This window comes from Acanthaster planci, linkage group LG04 (genome assembly GCF_054643075.1).
Source record: "Acanthaster planci isolate LZ-2023a linkage group LG04, COTS_SCS, whole genome shotgun sequence".
Lineage (NCBI taxonomy): Eukaryota > Metazoa > Echinodermata > Asteroidea > Valvatida > Acanthasteridae > Acanthaster > Acanthaster planci.
Window position 1 is genome coordinate 22,244,666 of NC_141780.1, and position 18,105 is coordinate 22,262,770.

General features: G+C 41.1%; 1 protein-coding gene across 7 annotated transcripts in view; it reads left to right on the forward strand.

The window, feature by feature from the left end:
• Positions 1-18,105, forward strand: part of LOC110983669 (uncharacterized) — a 90,442-nt gene that overhangs the window by 67,078 nt on the left and 5,259 nt on the right. For 6 of the 7 annotated variants that reach the window (XM_087135781.1, XM_087135784.1, XM_087135782.1 and 3 more), the window contains 24 exons: positions 683-1,081; positions 1,678-2,100; positions 2,514-2,723; positions 3,411-3,492; positions 3,985-4,136; positions 4,674-4,724; positions 5,408-5,767; positions 6,397-6,522; positions 7,395-7,412; positions 8,772-8,909; positions 9,270-9,386; positions 9,980-10,093; positions 10,526-10,678; positions 10,995-11,111; positions 11,525-11,644; positions 11,889-11,997; positions 12,129-12,257; positions 13,359-13,430; positions 13,546-13,617; positions 13,764-13,835; positions 14,627-14,698; positions 14,991-15,062; positions 15,500-15,571; positions 16,152-17,218. In XM_087135781.1, the coding sequence (XP_086991907.1) occupies positions 683-1,081; positions 1,678-2,100; positions 2,514-2,723; positions 3,411-3,492; positions 3,985-4,136; positions 4,674-4,724; positions 5,408-5,767; positions 6,397-6,522; positions 7,395-7,412; positions 8,772-8,909; positions 9,270-9,386; positions 9,980-10,093; positions 10,526-10,678; positions 10,995-11,111; positions 11,525-11,644; positions 11,889-11,997; positions 12,129-12,257; positions 13,359-13,430; positions 13,546-13,617; positions 13,764-13,835; positions 14,627-14,698; positions 14,991-15,062; positions 15,500-15,571; positions 16,152-17,218 (4,317 nt within the window). The remainder of the gene's footprint in view (positions 1-682; positions 1,082-1,677; positions 2,101-2,513; positions 2,724-3,410; positions 3,493-3,984; positions 4,137-4,673; positions 4,725-5,407; positions 5,768-6,396; positions 6,523-7,394; positions 7,413-8,771; positions 8,910-9,269; positions 9,387-9,979; positions 10,094-10,525; positions 10,679-10,994; positions 11,112-11,524; positions 11,645-11,888; positions 11,998-12,128; positions 12,258-13,358; positions 13,431-13,545; positions 13,618-13,763; positions 13,836-14,626; positions 14,699-14,990; positions 15,063-15,499; positions 15,572-16,151; positions 17,219-18,105) is intronic. The other variant, XM_022243126.2, reaches the window with a different exon arrangement.

Consider the following 18,105-nt stretch of genomic DNA (forward strand, 5'->3'; position numbering starts at 1 on the left):
TATTGAAACTTCTTTTCACTTTCTTTGTTGTAATTGAGTCTGTCACAAGCTCAATCACAAGTAACGTGATGACCAATGGCAAAGGAATACTTCTCTCACAGTTCATTTGAGTAGCTTGTGGCGCATGATGGACTCACGTGGAGGTTTACAGTTTTCTGTTATAACATTGAAATTGTCAAAACTTCATTCTGGAAAAGAATGAAGTGCACTCTGTTTTAAGCCTGTTTTCTCCACAATAATTAAAATTGCACCTTTTGGAACTTGACTTCCATAAAAACGTTTTTGTTTACTGACATAACTTTTTTGGGAAGCCTTTCCCACCTGCTCAAGGAGCATGAAAAGTTGCTGATGCAGCAAAAACTTCTGTCAATTGTTATTTGTTGTTGATGTAAGATCCCAGATTAAATTCCACTGCACAAAAATGAGGTTCCGAACTTTGCTATTGCGAGATAGAATTTAGTCATGTTGATAAACGGAGGTAAACATTCTCATCAACAAAAGTCTCTTTCTCACATCTACATACGCTTTAATAATTTTTTCTAAGAAATCCTAATGCAGAACTGGTGATCGGGATTTCATTATACCTACTTTCAGTTTCTTTTACACTTTTTACTCCTTGAGTTTTTTGTTTGACTGATAACTGAGGCATGGACTTACTACTACTATCTGTCTTTGCTTTCAGATTGCAGTGAAGAGGACTGCGACACGGACTGTGGCAGTAATGCTACACTCCTGACTGACCCCAGCGGTAGCCTGGTCACCAGGAATTTTCCAGCCCGCTTACCACCTTTCAGCACTTGCGCCTGGCGGATCAGGCTAGCTAAGGGCAGCTTCATCCGGCTACATTTCCAAGATTTCCGAGTGGTGCAGGACTCTGAAACCGGCGACTGTGTTGATTGGGTCGTGGTCACCAGAACCGATGAGATTGCTAGTAACATCAGCCTGTTGGACCCATCAACGAAGAAACTCTGTGGAAGACCCCCGCCACAGATACTCTCCGAGACGGAGGAGCTATTTGTGCTCTATCAGACTGGTCTCGATGTATTGTCGGCAGGATTCAGAGCAACGTATACATCTACAGGTGAATTTGACATCAGGCACCAGACTTTGTGACTTTGGTTTGACAGTCCAACTTGTCTTTATCGTGCCAGTCTTACTGATACATATTGTGCTTGAATTTGGAACACAAGATGACTCAGTTTGCTGTGTGAATGACAAGTTGTTGATTTAGGCTTTTATCAAAATACATCTAGTGAAAACATTAACCAAATTATATTATAGGAAGGGTTTAACGGGGATTATTTTTGTCTTGTAGTTTACATAGCCTACATTTGAACAGTAGTGTAGCTTCAAAAACTTTTGACAAAACAGGAAATTTAAATTTAGATGAAAAACAAAAATACACCTGATAAAGTGCGAATGGCAGAATGAGCTATGCAGTTCAGTATTCCAAACAGTGCATGCCCAAAATGAAGCATGTCATAGGACATTTGGAGGCGTTTGTGATGTCTGGCCTATCTGTGCAGCCCTACGCCGACTTGCACGGGTGCTTTTTTCCCTTGACCTTGCTTTGTTGAAGCACCAAACTGATTCATTATCATTTGTTAACGTCAGAGATAGCTTGCCCTTCATCTCTTTGTCTGAGTTGTCCTTAATTATAGTCTCATTTGTTTGCAGCTTTGCCTGGGTGCGGTGTGGGCCTTGACACAGCCTCCAGAGACCTTGAATGCCACGCCCCCGAGGCCGTCCTGACCTCGCCCTATCATCCCTTGCGTTATCCTGCCCACTCTCAGTACAGCTGGCACATCTCCACGCCCATGGCCACCTACATCCGTCTGATTTTCAGTGCCTTTGATATACCATCGGCCCAACCCTGTACTCAGGATCATGTGGCTATCTATGACGAGAGTTCCCAACAGCATGGGTTGTTGGGGGATTATTGTAACTCCCGACGACCTCCAGATGAGGTGGTGTCCAGTATGAATGACATGCTGATCTACTTTTACACTCAAGAACCGTCTGGTGGGACAGGCTTCGACGCTACATATTACGCTTCATACTTCAAACCTAAAGTGTCTTTGGAAAGTCCTTACGATGATGGTGAGTCATGAGCCTTGTTAAGTTTCTTTAAACGCAAGACCCAGTGTTTTTTAATCAATTCTGGCAAGTAAACTAGACAGGCAAACTAACTAGAAACTATTAGAAGATGAACAAAGAAATTGATTGGAGAAAGACTTGAATCTGCATCCTCAGGAACGAAGGAAAGTAAAGTTGCTGTTTTAACCCAAAAAATTGATCTTTTATCGCACGACTTCTTTAATCATACCTTTACTGATAGAGATGTTTTTGTTAAAGACCTTTTATCCACTTATTAAAGTCATTTTGTCATTCCTTCAAGGAAAAGGTTTATTTAGAACTTTGCAGAAATGTCAAAAAATTACATAATTCATGGAGTTTTTATACACTGTTCTGCATGAGGCCAGATGTTTCAAGAATGGTTTGTTCTGTCTTAGATTACATTTGCGAGGATGATTGGACTGAATACTACGGCAGCTGTTACCACTTCCATCAGGAGAATGCCACACTGAAATGGAAGGATGCTGAGAGGCAGTGTGTCCTAGAGGATGCCCTACTGACCAGCATCAGGGACTACGGAGAGATGAACTTCCTTCACCTCATGCTGACGTCTGACTGGTTTACGGAGCAGACTGCCACTTACATAGGTAGAGTGAGGCAGAGCTGGGGTTTTGGTGCAAGGCTGGTTGCCGTTTCAGGACAACTGCACGAGAATATTGAGTGATGTGTCAACTGAAGAACTCCGTTCACCATTCCTGCAGGCCAACTTCAAACAAAACTGCCACCCAAATGGCCTTCAAATAAGTTTTTGTAGGATCTCACATTCAAGCAAGTTTTCCTTAGAGCAGTTAATTTCTTCTTTTTCTTGATTTCCCTGTACACAAACACAAATTGGGCAAGCAACAAGTCTTGCACAGCCCAGAATTACCTTCTTTTCTTGAGTTCCAATTCAGTTCCAGGTTGAGATTGGTACCAAGATTGAGCTTGGTTGACTAAACACTGTGAGGCAACCACCAAATACCAGACCTGAGTAAAAGAGAAAGAATCATTATATTCTTTATCATTGGTGAACACTTCCAAAGCCTAAGTAAAAAAAACTCAAATGCATTAAAGCAATAGCTCTGTTTTCCCCAAAACTTGGGCATGTTCATAAATTTTAAATTTTTGATCCTTTTCGTAATTACGCCCATGGATTTTGGCAGTATTCATTATCCTCAGTTCTCCAAAACTTACAGATTGAGGAACATGCTTATCTTGGACATTGTCAAGCCATTTTACAGGAGCATTATCAAACTGTCTTTGATGTGACTTTGGTAACTTTTGCTCTCTTGTAGGTCTAACTGACATGGAGGATGAGGGGCATTTCCGATGGTTGGATGGCCGGCCTCTCAGTTACTCTGATTGGTCAGTTCAAAGGTGGGAGGAAAGACTTTATGAAGATGGAACATTTTACACTTTATTTTTCTTCATTAACTCAAGTTTATACTGATTGCTGCTACTTCCTACTACTGTGTGTAAGTCTGGTTTCTTATCCCTATCTACCAAGCTTGCAGAGTTGAATCCTCACAGAAACGTATCCTGAGCTCAGATTTATCTATTGCAAAATCAAATCTTCGTCCCATTGAAACCATTTCGTTGTCTAGAATTTGTTCTTGAATTGTCTGTCCCATTTCAATCTGCTATTCTAAACCACTGCTGATTTCACTACCTGATCTTCTGCACATTATATGCCAGTAAAAGGGTGTAACCAGTTGAAGATTCCTTTATCCTTGGAGCAAAAAAGTTGCTAGGTATGTGTTAGTAAGACAAATGACAAAAATGATCAATATAATTCAGAGTCCTCAACTAACTCTTGATTTTGCCAGTTGTAACTCACTAACTGTTGTGAGTGTTTCTTGTTGACTTCAGTGATGGGAGAACCCAGCCTGATGGAGGCGTTCTGGAGGATTGCTCTGTCATCTTGATGTCCAACATGCACTCCACACAGAACTGGAATGATATCCCGTGCTCCTTGCCTAAAGCAAGGCAGTTTATCTGCAAGAAACCAGCCCGCAAAGAAAGTTAGTTATCCTCATGGACATGTCCCAGAATAGTCATTGGAAGTCTATAATGTACCTTTTTTTTCCCTGCACCCTAGAAGCCTCTTAATTAATTTTGCGTAATGTATTGGAAGCCCCCTGGGTTGCCATACATTGTTGATGTCTGAACTGAAATACATTTTGCAAGCTTTCCTTTCCCGCAGTGTTATGAAAAATATTTAAAGAATTTATTATGTAAGTTCACTCTTGTAATCCAAACTTAATTTCATTTTTGCTCATAAAATCAATTTTTGCTTTACGTTCCTCTATTGTGGATTTTCGCTGAACGGTCAACAGGGTCGTAGATAAAGTCCATTGGTTATCTTCCGAGAGATATTTTGAAAATTACTTTTGAACTTAAGGTGAATAGAAATGCTGTTAGTTACATTCACACAGTTGTCTCTGACAGTCCATAAACAAAAGAATACTTGTCTCCTAGTCAGGAACTTGTGTGAGTTTTACCATTTACGTGAGCGTTGAAACACCAAGCCAAGCTGTTATTGTTGTTTTCAAAATCAGATGGATCAGAGCCTGTTGTACCACAGACTGTTGGAAAGCTGCAAACAAAAGGTGAGAGTGGTTGTAATTACCAAAATTAGAGATCTTAGATGTTGCTGTTCTGCATCATTAACATTGAAATCATATTCCATATTCGCTGGTGTGTCCAGCTCTTAATTTGTGACCAGATCCCATAAAATGAGAGTGCAGCGGCATATCTAGCTAGAAGGGGGAGGGGCTTACTCATCAGGGGACGAGTTGCCTCCCTCTTTTTTTTATGGAATTGAAAACCCTTAGACCTAAGTACCATACTGGCACCTTCCTTGAGAGGGAGGAGTTCTACTTACTGGAGCAACTTTTTCACGATCCGCCGTTGGTTTTTGTTGGTAGTGATGCGACTGCGACGCTTGCCTTGACTAGTTGTTCATGAACCAGCAATGTGCAGTTAGTACCAAAGGAGCCTCTGTTGCTAAGGAAATAGCGCCCTCTCTTGGTCCAGCTGAAGGCCCACAGCTGGATATGCTACAGGAGTGTTAGTCTTACAAAGGCTACTATTTTCTGTTTGTTTCAGTTGTTTTGACGCACACCAGACCACTCGGTTCTGTATTCATATTAAAATGAATGTAATGTTGGGTGAAAAGTGTTGAGGCTTCCTGTTTATTTGTATCAGCAAGATTCTTCTTCAATAGCTCTGGCCATTTTTATCTCACTTTGTGGGTCTGGATCACATTTACTTTTTTGTGTGTATTTCATAGAATGCAATTCTGGATGGTCTCTCGCTGCGGACATGTGTGCCCGCCTTGCCCTGACCCAAGATGGCTTCCTCATCTCCGGCGACAGCCCCACCGACTGCGTGACTGATGTCCGGCTCACGCCGGATCGCCTCGCCACTGTCTTCTATCTCATCAAGCACGTCTGGGCCAACTCCTCGCTCCAGCAGGAAGGGTTCCGCATCGCCTTAGGGAGGACGGGAGGCGACCAGATGTGGGAGGGTCGCAGCATTGAGGAAGAGGATTGTGAGGGGATAACTTACACTGACGGTCAGTGGGTGCTAGAATCCAATATCAACTGTGACAGCCCAGTATCAGCTGTGGTGTGCTACCAACAGGCTAGAGGTATTCAAACTTTAGAAAAAAATGTTCGGACTTCAAATGACTTTTCACATTGTAAAGACCCTTTTCTAAATTGCCATCTGGAATGTGGTTCTTGCTGCAGGAATTGAGCATACATGAAAATATGTTCACGCTCCTTGACATTTTGGAATATTACATTAACCAAATTGGGAAAAACACCAAGAAATGCTGCTATTTTCATGTAACAAATTGAAATTTACTGCATTATAAGAATGCTACTTTTGAAATGAAGCACCTGCATAGCCCCCCTCTCAAACTGGGTTTGAATTTCCAGCATCATACAAACTTTTTGGCTGACATGGACACCTTGGCTTCATTTATCTGAAGATGTGCGTTCTTGTATTTCTAGACTAAATCCCAAAAGGATACAATTACTGTAGGCTTTTCCCACATGTGCATGTCACCTGTGTTTTAAAACTCGGGGCACGCTGCACTTTGGCAAGTCAAAGAAGCATGCGCATGCATGAATAACTATGGTGAGCATGCTACCACCGGCAGTAATGGTTTCTGGGTCTCGTCAAAAGATTAGTTTATGAAACATAACTGTTGGTCACGCCAGAATCCACAAAGGAGAAGTTAGACTTGTTTCCTAATTTGACGAATTCTCACAGATCTGAGCCAGCAATGTGGTGATTCCATGTTCTTCTGTGACAGCGGTGAATGTATACAGCAAGTGTATGTGTGCGACGGCGTGGTCGACTGCGCAGACAATAGTGATGAAACTGTTTGTGTACCAGGTAAGACATGCTGGACATTTAGAATAAAGCCTTACTGCACTGGACTGTTCCTTGTCAAACACGCCAAGACAATGGGTTTTTTTCCCATTTCAAGTCCAGTGGAGACATCCCAGGAAGTGTTCCTCTCGGTTACTTTTACTGAGCTGCGCGGACATTTCCACCGGCCAATTTCTGCCCAGGAAAAAATTCCCGAGATGGAAAGTCCGGTGCAGACAGAGGAAGTTGGTAAAATCATGGAAAAATAGCCCAGTAGAGCAAACAACCTGCCCGAGCACAATGGCATTCTTCATACAAGGAAATTAGCATGAGCGCTGCGCTTTTCGTCGCGGTGTGGCATGTGGTGAATATTTCAAGCAAATTTGATCCTCGTTTTGTCTCAGTCATTGCCACATTTGACCGTTTTTCATTTGATCATCAGTTCGTTGAAACTCTCACCAAAAAAAATCCAGTGTGAACATGACTTAAAACATGCTGGATTCATTTCCAGTACTTGCAAGAAGTTTTCAGATTCCCCAGATCTGGGGCAGGGTTTCATCAAAATATTATCAAAGCATTTTAGCAGTTAGTGTTAACTTCTTGTGAAATGGCTTCCTCAGTCCATTGCTCAGTATCACAATATTTTAAAAATTTATTCCAGCCACAAAATGGAGTGTGATGTATCGACAAATGTATTAATTCATGTGCATTGTAAAAAATAGCAACCTTTCTGAAACCTCCTAAGAGGTAAGGAGTGAAAAACTAAGGACCCTTTTATCTATTGGTTTTTAATTTAATAATGACAAAAATAAGTAGCTTTTCGTAGTAATCTCCAAGCTCTGCTGCTTTGTAAAATCTGTACCAAAACTAACCTTAATGTAATTTTCTTTGTACAGTGGGAACCATTGGACCGAGTGAGTGTCGTGTTTTGTTACATTTTGCAGCACTTTATGATTAGGTTTTTGCACAAAACTGCCAATTCAAAATATCCAGAAGGCACTTCACTTTCAAAAAACACCAGATCCTGTCCATATTTGCACACTTTATCGCACTTCCCCTGAGCCACCTTTTTTTCATCTTTTTAGGTTCTATGATTTTGAAATTTGTCTCGTTATTGGATGTCGACAAGTTCATTGGCAATAAATAGAGGTCTGGTTTATGGCTCTATGATAGGATTTTCCCACAAACACTCGGCATGCTCTCAACTTCAGTTTCAATGTCATCTGGATGAAGTTAAGAGTTTGATTGCCGACATTGGTGTGTCAGAAAGATCCTCTCACTAGTTGACTTTGCTTACTCCTTAAGATTCTCGTGCAACATGTTGGAATATCACCCAACAGCAAAGCGTGTGTAAAAAATGATGTAGCAATTTTTGTTTCAGTGCCAGATTTTAATTCTGCATGGCATCTAATAGTGATGATTTAATTTCCTTTTTATTTTTGAATGATGAAGCTGTACCATCCAAAAGATTCTGGAAACGCATCCAGTTGTGTATAGTACTGTCAATTGTTTTGAAACCATAAGTTGTTCTGTGTATCACCGACCAGTTCCTAGCCATTCACTCTAGATACTTGCACTGTCTTGGACATTGACACACTCTTTGGCTGTGTTTGCATGTGTTACTTGTGGCACTCAAGGGTCAGGAGAACTGCTTGGGGATCACAATGCATGAGTGGCCCGGTGTTATTTTTCTGCCGGCTTGAAAAAGTAACAACCAGTGAAAGAGTCCTGGTCCGATTTTGAGTAAGTCTTGCTTACCCACAGATTGTACTCAAGTGAGTTTGTGTAATTAGGAATGTACTCATGTTAACCCGAGTAACACACTCAAATGCAGCCTTCGTCTCCTGATGTACGCTGTGTTTTGCACCAATGCACGGCCCATCCTTTCCCTGATAAACCTTTCGCGGGTTAGATTTGAATAATATCTGGTTCACTGAATTACCTGATTGCGCATAAACATAACAATTTGAATTCCTCAGACTAAATATACTATTGTTGCTATACCTCGTGATTTGGGGCAAGCTTTTGCTTAGCGACCACCATCTCTGGAATGACTTGGTTCCTTTGTGCCCTTCTCATCCATTGAAAAGTGTGTTGTTGCGTAACTAAGTAAAAGCTTGCCCTGAATCATGAGGCTTATTTGAATGAAAACAGAATCTTATTTGATTTGTTGCTTCACAAAGAACAGTTGCTAGGAGAAATTCCTTATTCTTTTTATTACATATGTTTTAGTTCAGTTGGTAGTTGAGTAATGGATCTGCATTGATTTTCAGACACGACTGATGTGGCACGCTTTTCAGCCAACTGTAACAGCGAGCTGTTCCATTGTACCAGCGGGAGCTGCATATCTCTCTCCTTCCTCTGTGATTTCATTCGTCAGTGCCCTGATGGCTCAGACGAAGAGCACTGTGGTCAGTAACTCATTAACTAAAGCTCGGACGTCAACATTATCTCAGATATGTGGATCATCCCCAATTTAGACTGGAAAAATCAGAGAGAAGATTCAATGAGGTGGCAATATGTGACATTTTGTCACAGATGTGAGCAGCATGTATATATCAAGATCATCATCATCGGCCGTTATCTAGTCCACTGCCAGACGAAAGCCTGAGCAGGCCAATGCCGATTTGCTCTGTCTCTAGCTGCTGTTTGCCACTGAACAGTGCTCCAACATCAAGTTACTTTGAGTGTAAAACTCTTCTGCTTGTTTCCAAGTTCTAAATCCACTTTGGCCCCTTCTTGACCATTTCATTTGATCGTCTGTTTCACAGATTATCCAGCTTGCCATCCATCTGAGTTCCAATGTGATAACGGTCAGTGCATCAACAGCGAGAATCAGTGTAATATACATCGGGATTGCCTGGATGGATCAGACGAGATCAACTGTGGTAAGAGGCTGTCATGGGTGACTTGAGTGAAAGCAATTCAGATAATCGAGCTTGGATCAGTAAGCCACCATCAGATATTTTCATTTTTGAACCTTTTTGAGGATGACAAATAAATAAAAACTCTTTTGGGGGAGTCGTTAGTAAGGTTTTGCTATGAACTATTAAGGGAATAAATATATGCTTGACCAGGATTATAAGAAAGGTCACTGAACTACAGACAGGACATTATCAGACTTATCATTGTCGTTTTCTTTAATACAAGTCAAGCACACTTCCCATTCATCAATACCATTTGTGTTAAAAAGTCAGAAATAGTTTGAAAATTATAAATCTCTGACAGTTTTGTTCAGCAATGTTACTTGATTTCCTTGAAACGCTCTACAGCCATGTTATGGTATGTTCCTCTCATGAGCAATGGTAAACCAAGTCCTTAAATGTGTGCAGATTGGAGCCTGTGTGCATTACTGATCTTCAGAAATTGTTTAATGAAATCATGTCACCACAACTTCAACAACTTTCACATTTGAGTTGGAAGATTACATCTGAATTCAAGTCCTGGCGGCTTTGTGGTAACTTTTTTGAATGGTATACAGATACCTGTCAGATGGCCTTCCAGTGCTACGACAGCTCCTGCATTCCTTATCGTGCTGTCTGTGATGCAACCCAAGATTGCCCAGGATTTATACGGGAGGATGAAGGAGGTTGTGGTAAGACCAAACAATCTGTCAAACCTTAAGAGTGCCTCGTGTACATTCCTTGCATTTATACACTCAGGAAATTTGTTTTTCTGCATCCACTTAAGATAAAATCATATACCTTAATTTTTTCAAGTCAAGCAATGGGTGCAATGCTGTAATGCCATAACAAGAATTGATCACTCTAGCTCTGTCAACTTGAAACAGACTCGAAACCAAAGTATGGTTGAGCTGTCTGTATTAGCAAGCCTAAGGAGTCAAAGGTCAAGTTCACCTCAGTAGGTTCAGGAAAAAGAAGTGTCTAGTAATGAAGATTAAGGTGTTGCATGGCAGCTGCTTCACTGGTACCCCTCCCTCAAACTTCATGTTGTTGGAAGGATACCAACATATAGGGCTTGAAATCTCATCAATAATACCTTGTACAATTGTCTGTCTCTCTGCCAGACTATTCAAGAGACCCCGACTTCCAGTGTGGTGCCAACCAGCTGCGTTGCAACAATGGTGCCTGTGCCGACATGAAGCATTGGTGCATTTACGACTTTGACGAGTTTGGTTACCAGACGGGCTGCCGCGATGTCACACATCTTCGATTCTGTGGTACACCTCTCAAAAATCTCCATATATGATCAGAGATTTGATTTTGTTCAGGAGTGTTTCATGGGTTTGAAAACTTGATGTTAGTGTAGCTTAAATTCATGAGAACACATAAATTTGGATTTGTTGAACAGTGTCATGATCAAATTTGTTTTTAATTTGTTGTATCAATAGTTTAACCAGTAGCGTATCTCTTTGAATTTTTGGAGGCATTGTCTTGGCAGTGTACGTTGTAATCCTTCAATCAATACAAACAATGGCCACTTCTGAGATTCAAGGTCCTAACGTGAGGAATCCATCATGGATTTTTTTTTTTCAGAACATGTGACATGCAGTGCCTTCACTTTCAAGTGCCCCAATTCTTACTGTATTCCCCTTCGTCGACGCTGTGATGACGTGACAGACTGCCCTAACGGTGAAGATGAACTCTCATGTGGTGAGTTGACAGGATTTGATGAAAGACTCTCAGGGAAAGTGTCAGTCCAAATATTAAAGGGAAGGAAAAGATCAGAGAAATCAAAAGAATAATGTGGAATTCACCACCACAATGGATCATCAGAATATTTGAGTTACTGTTTATTGTGTCGGGAACTTAATTCAGAAGGTGCAAGGATGAATTGGATTTCACTGCCTTACTCCCGATGCAAATAAAGAGGGACAGATTCAGCCACTGAATTAGTTCTTAAACCCTGTCTAAAATGTATTTATAAGTGGGTTTTTCATGAAAGCCCTGAACCATTCCACATTCGTATGCTGATTTGGAAAGTTTGGACAACCAATAGGTTTTAGACAGCGTGTACACTTTCATCCAAGATCAACCTAAAAACATGACTTCCCTCTTGATTTCAGATGGTGCAGTCTGCCCTGTAGGAACCTACAAGTGTCGTGATACCCAGATGTGTGTGGCAGAGACCCAGGTATGCAACGGGATCAAGGAATGCCGATATGGAGACGATGAACTCTTCTGTGGTGAGTTCCTTAGCTGTTCACAGTAATTTGTTTTTTAAATTATGCCTTATTATCAAATTTGAAGCCCTGTAGAGTCACAGCCCTTCTCCACCTGGCATTCATGAATACTTTTCCCTTGTCCGCTCCCGACAGGCTGAAGTTTGTAACTCCTTTAGCCACAAAAATGAAAGTCTGAGTGAACTTGAATTGTCCCTTGTCTTTACCCAATCACATTATTCTTGTTTCTACTCTTTAATGATGACAGGTGTGGATTGCCCCAATGGATGTCAGTGTCTGGGACTGTCTTTCACTTGTGTGGGTGTGGACTGGAACCAGACTAAAGCAGATAACTTGCCAGATACTTTAAGAAGACTGTGAGTAAAGTAATGTCGTAGTGACATTGGTGTATTTGTAGGCTGTGCTGAAATCTATTTATATGTGCCGGTGCCCCACCTCCACAATGATACTTGATTACTGATGACTTTATTTTTACCTGATTTCATAGAGTTTTGAGCAATACCATCGTCATGGAAACTGGTCATAAGCGACGAAGACGACAGGTGTCCAACGGCAGCACCACTGTGGAAGATGTGTTATTTATCCAACTGGAGAGGTTTCCCTTCTTGTTTGATCTGTAAGTAACTTGTTGGGGGACCATTGAAAGGAATTTCTGTAACAAGGAGTTAACTGTGAGAATGATTTGTTTGTCCTCTACCAACTGAGCTATTAAGCCGTGTATCATATTTATCTTTTTATTCACCAGTGTAATCTTTGTTGTAACACGTCACCCACAGATTCTGTCTCTTGCTTTTCACAACCCAAAGAACTGCATTCACAGCAACCAAAGAACTATATACCTGACCATCAACATTGTACGCAAATACATACTTGCATGCGTATTGTGCGCCGCTCGCATTCCAAAGTACTAGTGTTACAGAGCTGTATCCAATTTCACAAAACATGATGTAACTTTGAACCATGGGTAAGCCTTGTGCAACAAAGTCATGCCGTAGCTGCGCAGTATACTTGCGATTGATTTCATGAAAAGTTGTGTAGATGTGCCACGTTTTAATGATATTAAATTTCTTGGACGATGACAAAAACGGCTTTTACGGCGGCTGTTCCTTTCCAATATATCAGCAGTCATCAAACAGTCATTGAATCACATCCGCCCGCCATTTTGAAAAAGTTTTCTTACAGCCAAACAAGTTTCTTATTACCTTCTACAACAAAGTTGTTCGCTTCTTGTGTAAGCTTTAAGTTCAGCAATGATGAGGCTCATAACCAAACACAATAAGCTAGTCAAATAGTTCATTATTGCTTCGTTTGGCACAACTTACACCACCTAAAATGACTGAAAAAAGGCTCCAATCCACAACTGAATTTTAATCATTCCACCACCAAGCCTTCCAGGATTTGTTGTTTAGTTTAAATTACCTTATAAAAGGTTACTGGAGACATTTTGATTAAATGCTGAATTAGTTAAAATGAATGCTAATTAAACTTTCTTCTCCGGCATCTGGAGAGATGTAATCGATTACTTCCACCTAAAGTTTTGATGGAGATCAAAAACTGTCCAAGGAATTTCTGTGTTTTTTTTCCCCTCAGCATTGTTTCCAGCTTTAACCTTTTATATCGTTGAAAAATTTGGAATGTTCTCTGTGTTCCATCACTGAGAACGTGGTGAGTGCTCTAACTGTTAATGAACATTTAATTTTCAATCTTTCTGATGTAGAGATATCTCTGGAAACTACATCGAGGCTTTGGAACCAGGAATGTTCCATCAGCAACGAAATCTCTTCTCCCTGTAAGCTTACCACTTTGTTACAGTTTGTCAATCTCATACACGTTGTTTCCTATGCTAACTTCTTACGGAGAAGGGAACCTATTGCTTATACTATGCTTCTATGTGTTTTTTCCAGGTCAGTTGCAAATAACAAACTGCACAATTTGGAACCGGGGACATTTGAAGGCCTACAGTGGCTACACCAACTGTAAGTCAGTAGTGTCTGAGATTTTATATGTCCTATGATAAACAGAATGGCTTAAAGCCCCTGTAGTGTGTTATTCAAAATAGAAGTGTATAGCAAAGTTAATGGATGATGTATGACATGATTGTTGTTCCATCGTTATTTTACAGAGATTTATCGGGCAATCCTTTGGTTCAGATTCAACGTGGTGCCTTCAACTATCTCCAAACCCTTCCATTTCTGTAAGTTTGCTGTCTGATTAGTATCAGTCTTACTAAAACTTAGAAATTCCGGCCCCAAAATCCCTCAGACATGAATTCCCCAGATGTCCTTCTTAATGGAACACAATCCTACCCACTGTGCCAACTTCCCGTTACTGTAGTTGAGTCCATTCCAAGTCCATTTGAAGTCATCTAATCTTAAACCCAGTCACAAGCTATTCAAATGAACGGCTACATAAACAATCCTTTGTCATTGTTAAGTGACCCTGTGTTGTTTTTTTACAACTGGTCTTCTGAAAGAACTTGGGGGCTCAATCACAGCACTGCAACTGGCTCTCAGGTTCTCACAATTTCTGTTCAAGCCGTGTGTCCTCCTCGACCTTTTTTGAAATGTCATTAAAGCTCAGCCAGTGTCATCCCATGTCACAAGAATACAGGTCTGTGATAATGACCTTGTGGTTAGGATCGTACCAAGTTGCTTCTTGATGTAAGTCTCATGACAGCCTTCCCCCATCCCCACATACACTTCCAAGTGTGCATTTGCCCGCTGTTGGGGACCCCCTGTTCTTCTTTTGTTCATACTTCAACTTTTTTGGGAGACCTCCCGTATGGTTTGTTGTCAAGAACACATCCTCCATCCTGATGGACCAGCTCTGCTCTGAAGAAACCTCCGGTATAATTATCGCACATCAAGGACCTATGAATCTTATTTTATTTTATGTTCCTGTTACTGAAAGAGTTAATGATGGGTAGAGATTAGGCAATGCAACGCTACTTAATTTAGGATTGGAAATTTTCTGTCTTTTGACCAGGGATGTCCACGGATTAGAGATCAAAAACATCTATGCGGGGACGTTTGATGGACTGGATTCACTCAAGGGACTGTAAGTCAAGTTGATGCCATACAAGTTTTTTCAAATTATAACTTGTCAGAGATGACTGTTGTCTGCAACCTCTTACAAATTGTTGCTTTGAAGACTTCAATATGTTGTAAAAGTCTTATCTCGAAAAACACTTGTGTAACATCACTCCGTGGTTTTTAGGTCTTAGCAACTGTTTGCACATTTTGGGTGTTTACTACTAGTTATCATTTCAATTCTAAGTCGTCTTTTCTCATTTGTTCTTGTTTGTGGGAATACCGTCCTGCCAATCCATTTACTTTATTGGTCTTTTCAGCAACCTGAGCCACAACAATCTGTTGGAGCTTGAGTCAGGAACTTTTGACAACCTTTTCCAGGTTACTCTTCTGTAAGTCATCAAAAGACTGAGGTGCTTTTTTATATAAGAGCCAAGCCAACAGCGACACTCCTAATTACCTACGGAGTCTGGTTTCATCTGCTTACTGAGGAGATCTACTATTCCATTCTTTTGTCCCCAATGTTTGGATTTGAAATTTTTTTTCTTGCACTCAAAATTTTGAAATATTTGGTTCTGAAACCTGTATGTATGTTCCAGAAGGATGAAGCAAAGAGTAACACAAGGGGGGGTGGTTACCAGAAGATAAGTTCTGGTTGAAGATGAAAGTTCTTGTGGTTTTCGCAAATAGTGAGGATTGAAATCCATATTACTGTACGTTTTAACTTTTTATTGGTTTTTATTGTTTTGAATGGATTACAAACGCATCCTGAGTTGTAGCATTTTCCCTCATGATGTGTTTGTTTTTCATCTTATGTGGAATGTTTCAGAGACATTAGCAACAATGATCTAACGGTTTTCCACAAGGATCTGTTCTCTGGTCTGACCTCGCTGAAGACGCTGTAAGTACGGCTGGAGATGTTTAACACTGTCAGGTCTGAAGTAACACTACCTCTTGTTAATGTTGTTGGCACATTAGACAAGAAAACTTTCGTTGCTAGTAGGCCTCTGTGGTAGGTTTGGGTTGTTTGGGTGAAGGACTACCATTATTTTCTAGTGAGATTTTTTTATCGTGTTGCTGGCGTGTGTTGCTCCAACTGTGAACAGCATAATCTACTGCAGTAGTGTTGCTAAGTAATATTAGTCAAAGTTTAGTACCCCCAAAAACAGAAAAGGAAAACTGTTGAATTTCAAACTATTGTGAAGTATCTGTCATTTATCCTTTCTATAGATAATGACCATTTTCATGCAACTTCATCAAGTTTATGTTTCCTAAGCTAATGTAACGGGATCCAAGTAGTTATTAGAGTCTTATGTTTTACTTCAAGAAAACATGGCAAAAAATTCCACCTGTCCAAATATTTACTGTACAAATGTCTTTACAAATGAGTCTTTTGGCACTGAATTTTGTTTTCATATTGAGACGAATTGACCTAATTGATTTTCTTGATAGACAAAATGCTTCATTTTGTACTTTTCTAGACATTCGGATAAGTACCTGTTCTGTTGCATGGTGGGTGAGATACAGGAATGTACTCCAGAGGCAGACCAGTTCTCATCATGCGAGGACCTCATGAGAAACCATGTACTCCGCGTCTTCATCTGGATCTTAGGTCTGAGTGCATTCCTGGGCAACGCGTTTGTGGTTGTCTGGCGTCTACACACCAAGCAGCGTTTTAAAGTCCAGGGTTTCCTGATACTAAACCTGGCTCTGTCTGATTGCCTCATGGGAGTGTACATGCTGATTATTGCCAGCGCTGACACCTTCTACAGGGATGTGTACATCTACTTTGCCGACGACTGGAAGAGCAGTACCCTGTGTACGATTGCCGGGTTCTTGTCGGCGTTTTCCAGCGAGGCGTCTGTCTTCACGCTGACCGTCATCACCTTGGATAGGTTCTTGTGCATCATGTTCCCTTTCGGCCGGCTGCGACTGGGACGGAAGTCTGTCCGATGGGTCATCGCGGGGAGCTGGCTGCTCGCGTTGTTACTTAGCGTCATCCCAGCACTGGGCTTGCCGTACTTTGGCGAGCGTTACTACGGGCGGTCCGGTGTCTGCCTAGCCCTTCCTCTGACCGGTGAACGTTCACCAGGCTGGGAATTCTCCATTGCCTTATTCCTTGGAGTAAACCTTTTCAGTATCATCACCATCTTGGTATGCTACACGGCCATCTATATCTACGCCAAGCGGTCGGCAAAGCAGATACGCTCTACAAAGGGTGCTACCACCGAACTGAAGCTTGCCACCAAGACCTTCTTAATCATCGCCACTGACATGTGCTGTTGGTTCCCCATCGTTATCATGGGCTACCTAGCACTCTCAGGATCTGTCGTTATACCCCCCACCATGTACGCCTGGACTGCTGTCTTCATTCTACCCATTAACTCATCCATTAACCCTTACCTTTACACTATTTCATCCATTGGACTTCCTAAACTCCTGGAGGTGTCTAATAACTACAAGTCTCGACGTTGTCACTGTCACGATGCGGCTCCATTCAGTGACATAGGTTTGACTGCTGTAAGAAGCAATGGACATCAGCACACAGGTAAAGTATACCTACCTTATCTTGGCACAGTTTCACACAAGACTATAATCCTACCCCCATCACAAAAAATGGCTCTTGTGTGGCAAATGTGACCCCACTTTGCATTTCATTAAGGCATCTGTTCAGAAAATACGGGCATCAAATCAGTCATGTTTGATCTGATGAACATAAAACTCCAGTGACAAGTAGATTGAAGAACAAAGCTATAAGATATGCTTGAAAAATTGTCCATCTCTTAATCTATTCTAGACTCTTGAGGTCTAAAAAGTAGCTTTCACCGTTTTAACCAACACCTAATCCAGTGGCTGAAATTCCTGTTATGTTTCACCCCATGTTGCATTTACAATTTTACACCAAATGATGTTCAGCTTTTAAGTCACATAGAAGTCCTCTCTGTCAGTGCCAGACTGAAAACTTCATGTGAAAGGGGACGTGAAATCACATCTCTTGTACCGCTTTCATATTTTGAATGTAACAACAGAAAAAATACAAGTGCAACATTTGCAGCAAAGCTGCGTGCCCCCCAATTTTTTTCCTGCGTGTTTTTTTCTTTTGCTTTGTTTAACACAAACTTGGATGCTTGCATTAACCTCTCTTCCATGTCAAGAAGTATTGTTATTAGTTATTTAATATAGCTCTACACCTGTTGGTTATTGATCATGAATGTAATGCTCACCGACGATTTTACCGCTTCTCTTAATCATGTCATATTGGCGTGAAATTGCTGGCAGACTCTTTGATGTGAATTACTGGGCACATTTAATCACAGTTGTCAAGTTTAATCGTCAAACCAATTGCTTAAACAGTTTCACCATTGGCGCTGCTGCAAGACAAAACGTGATCTTTCAAAAAGTGCCTTCTTACCCCGATGAAAAGGTTGCAAGGGC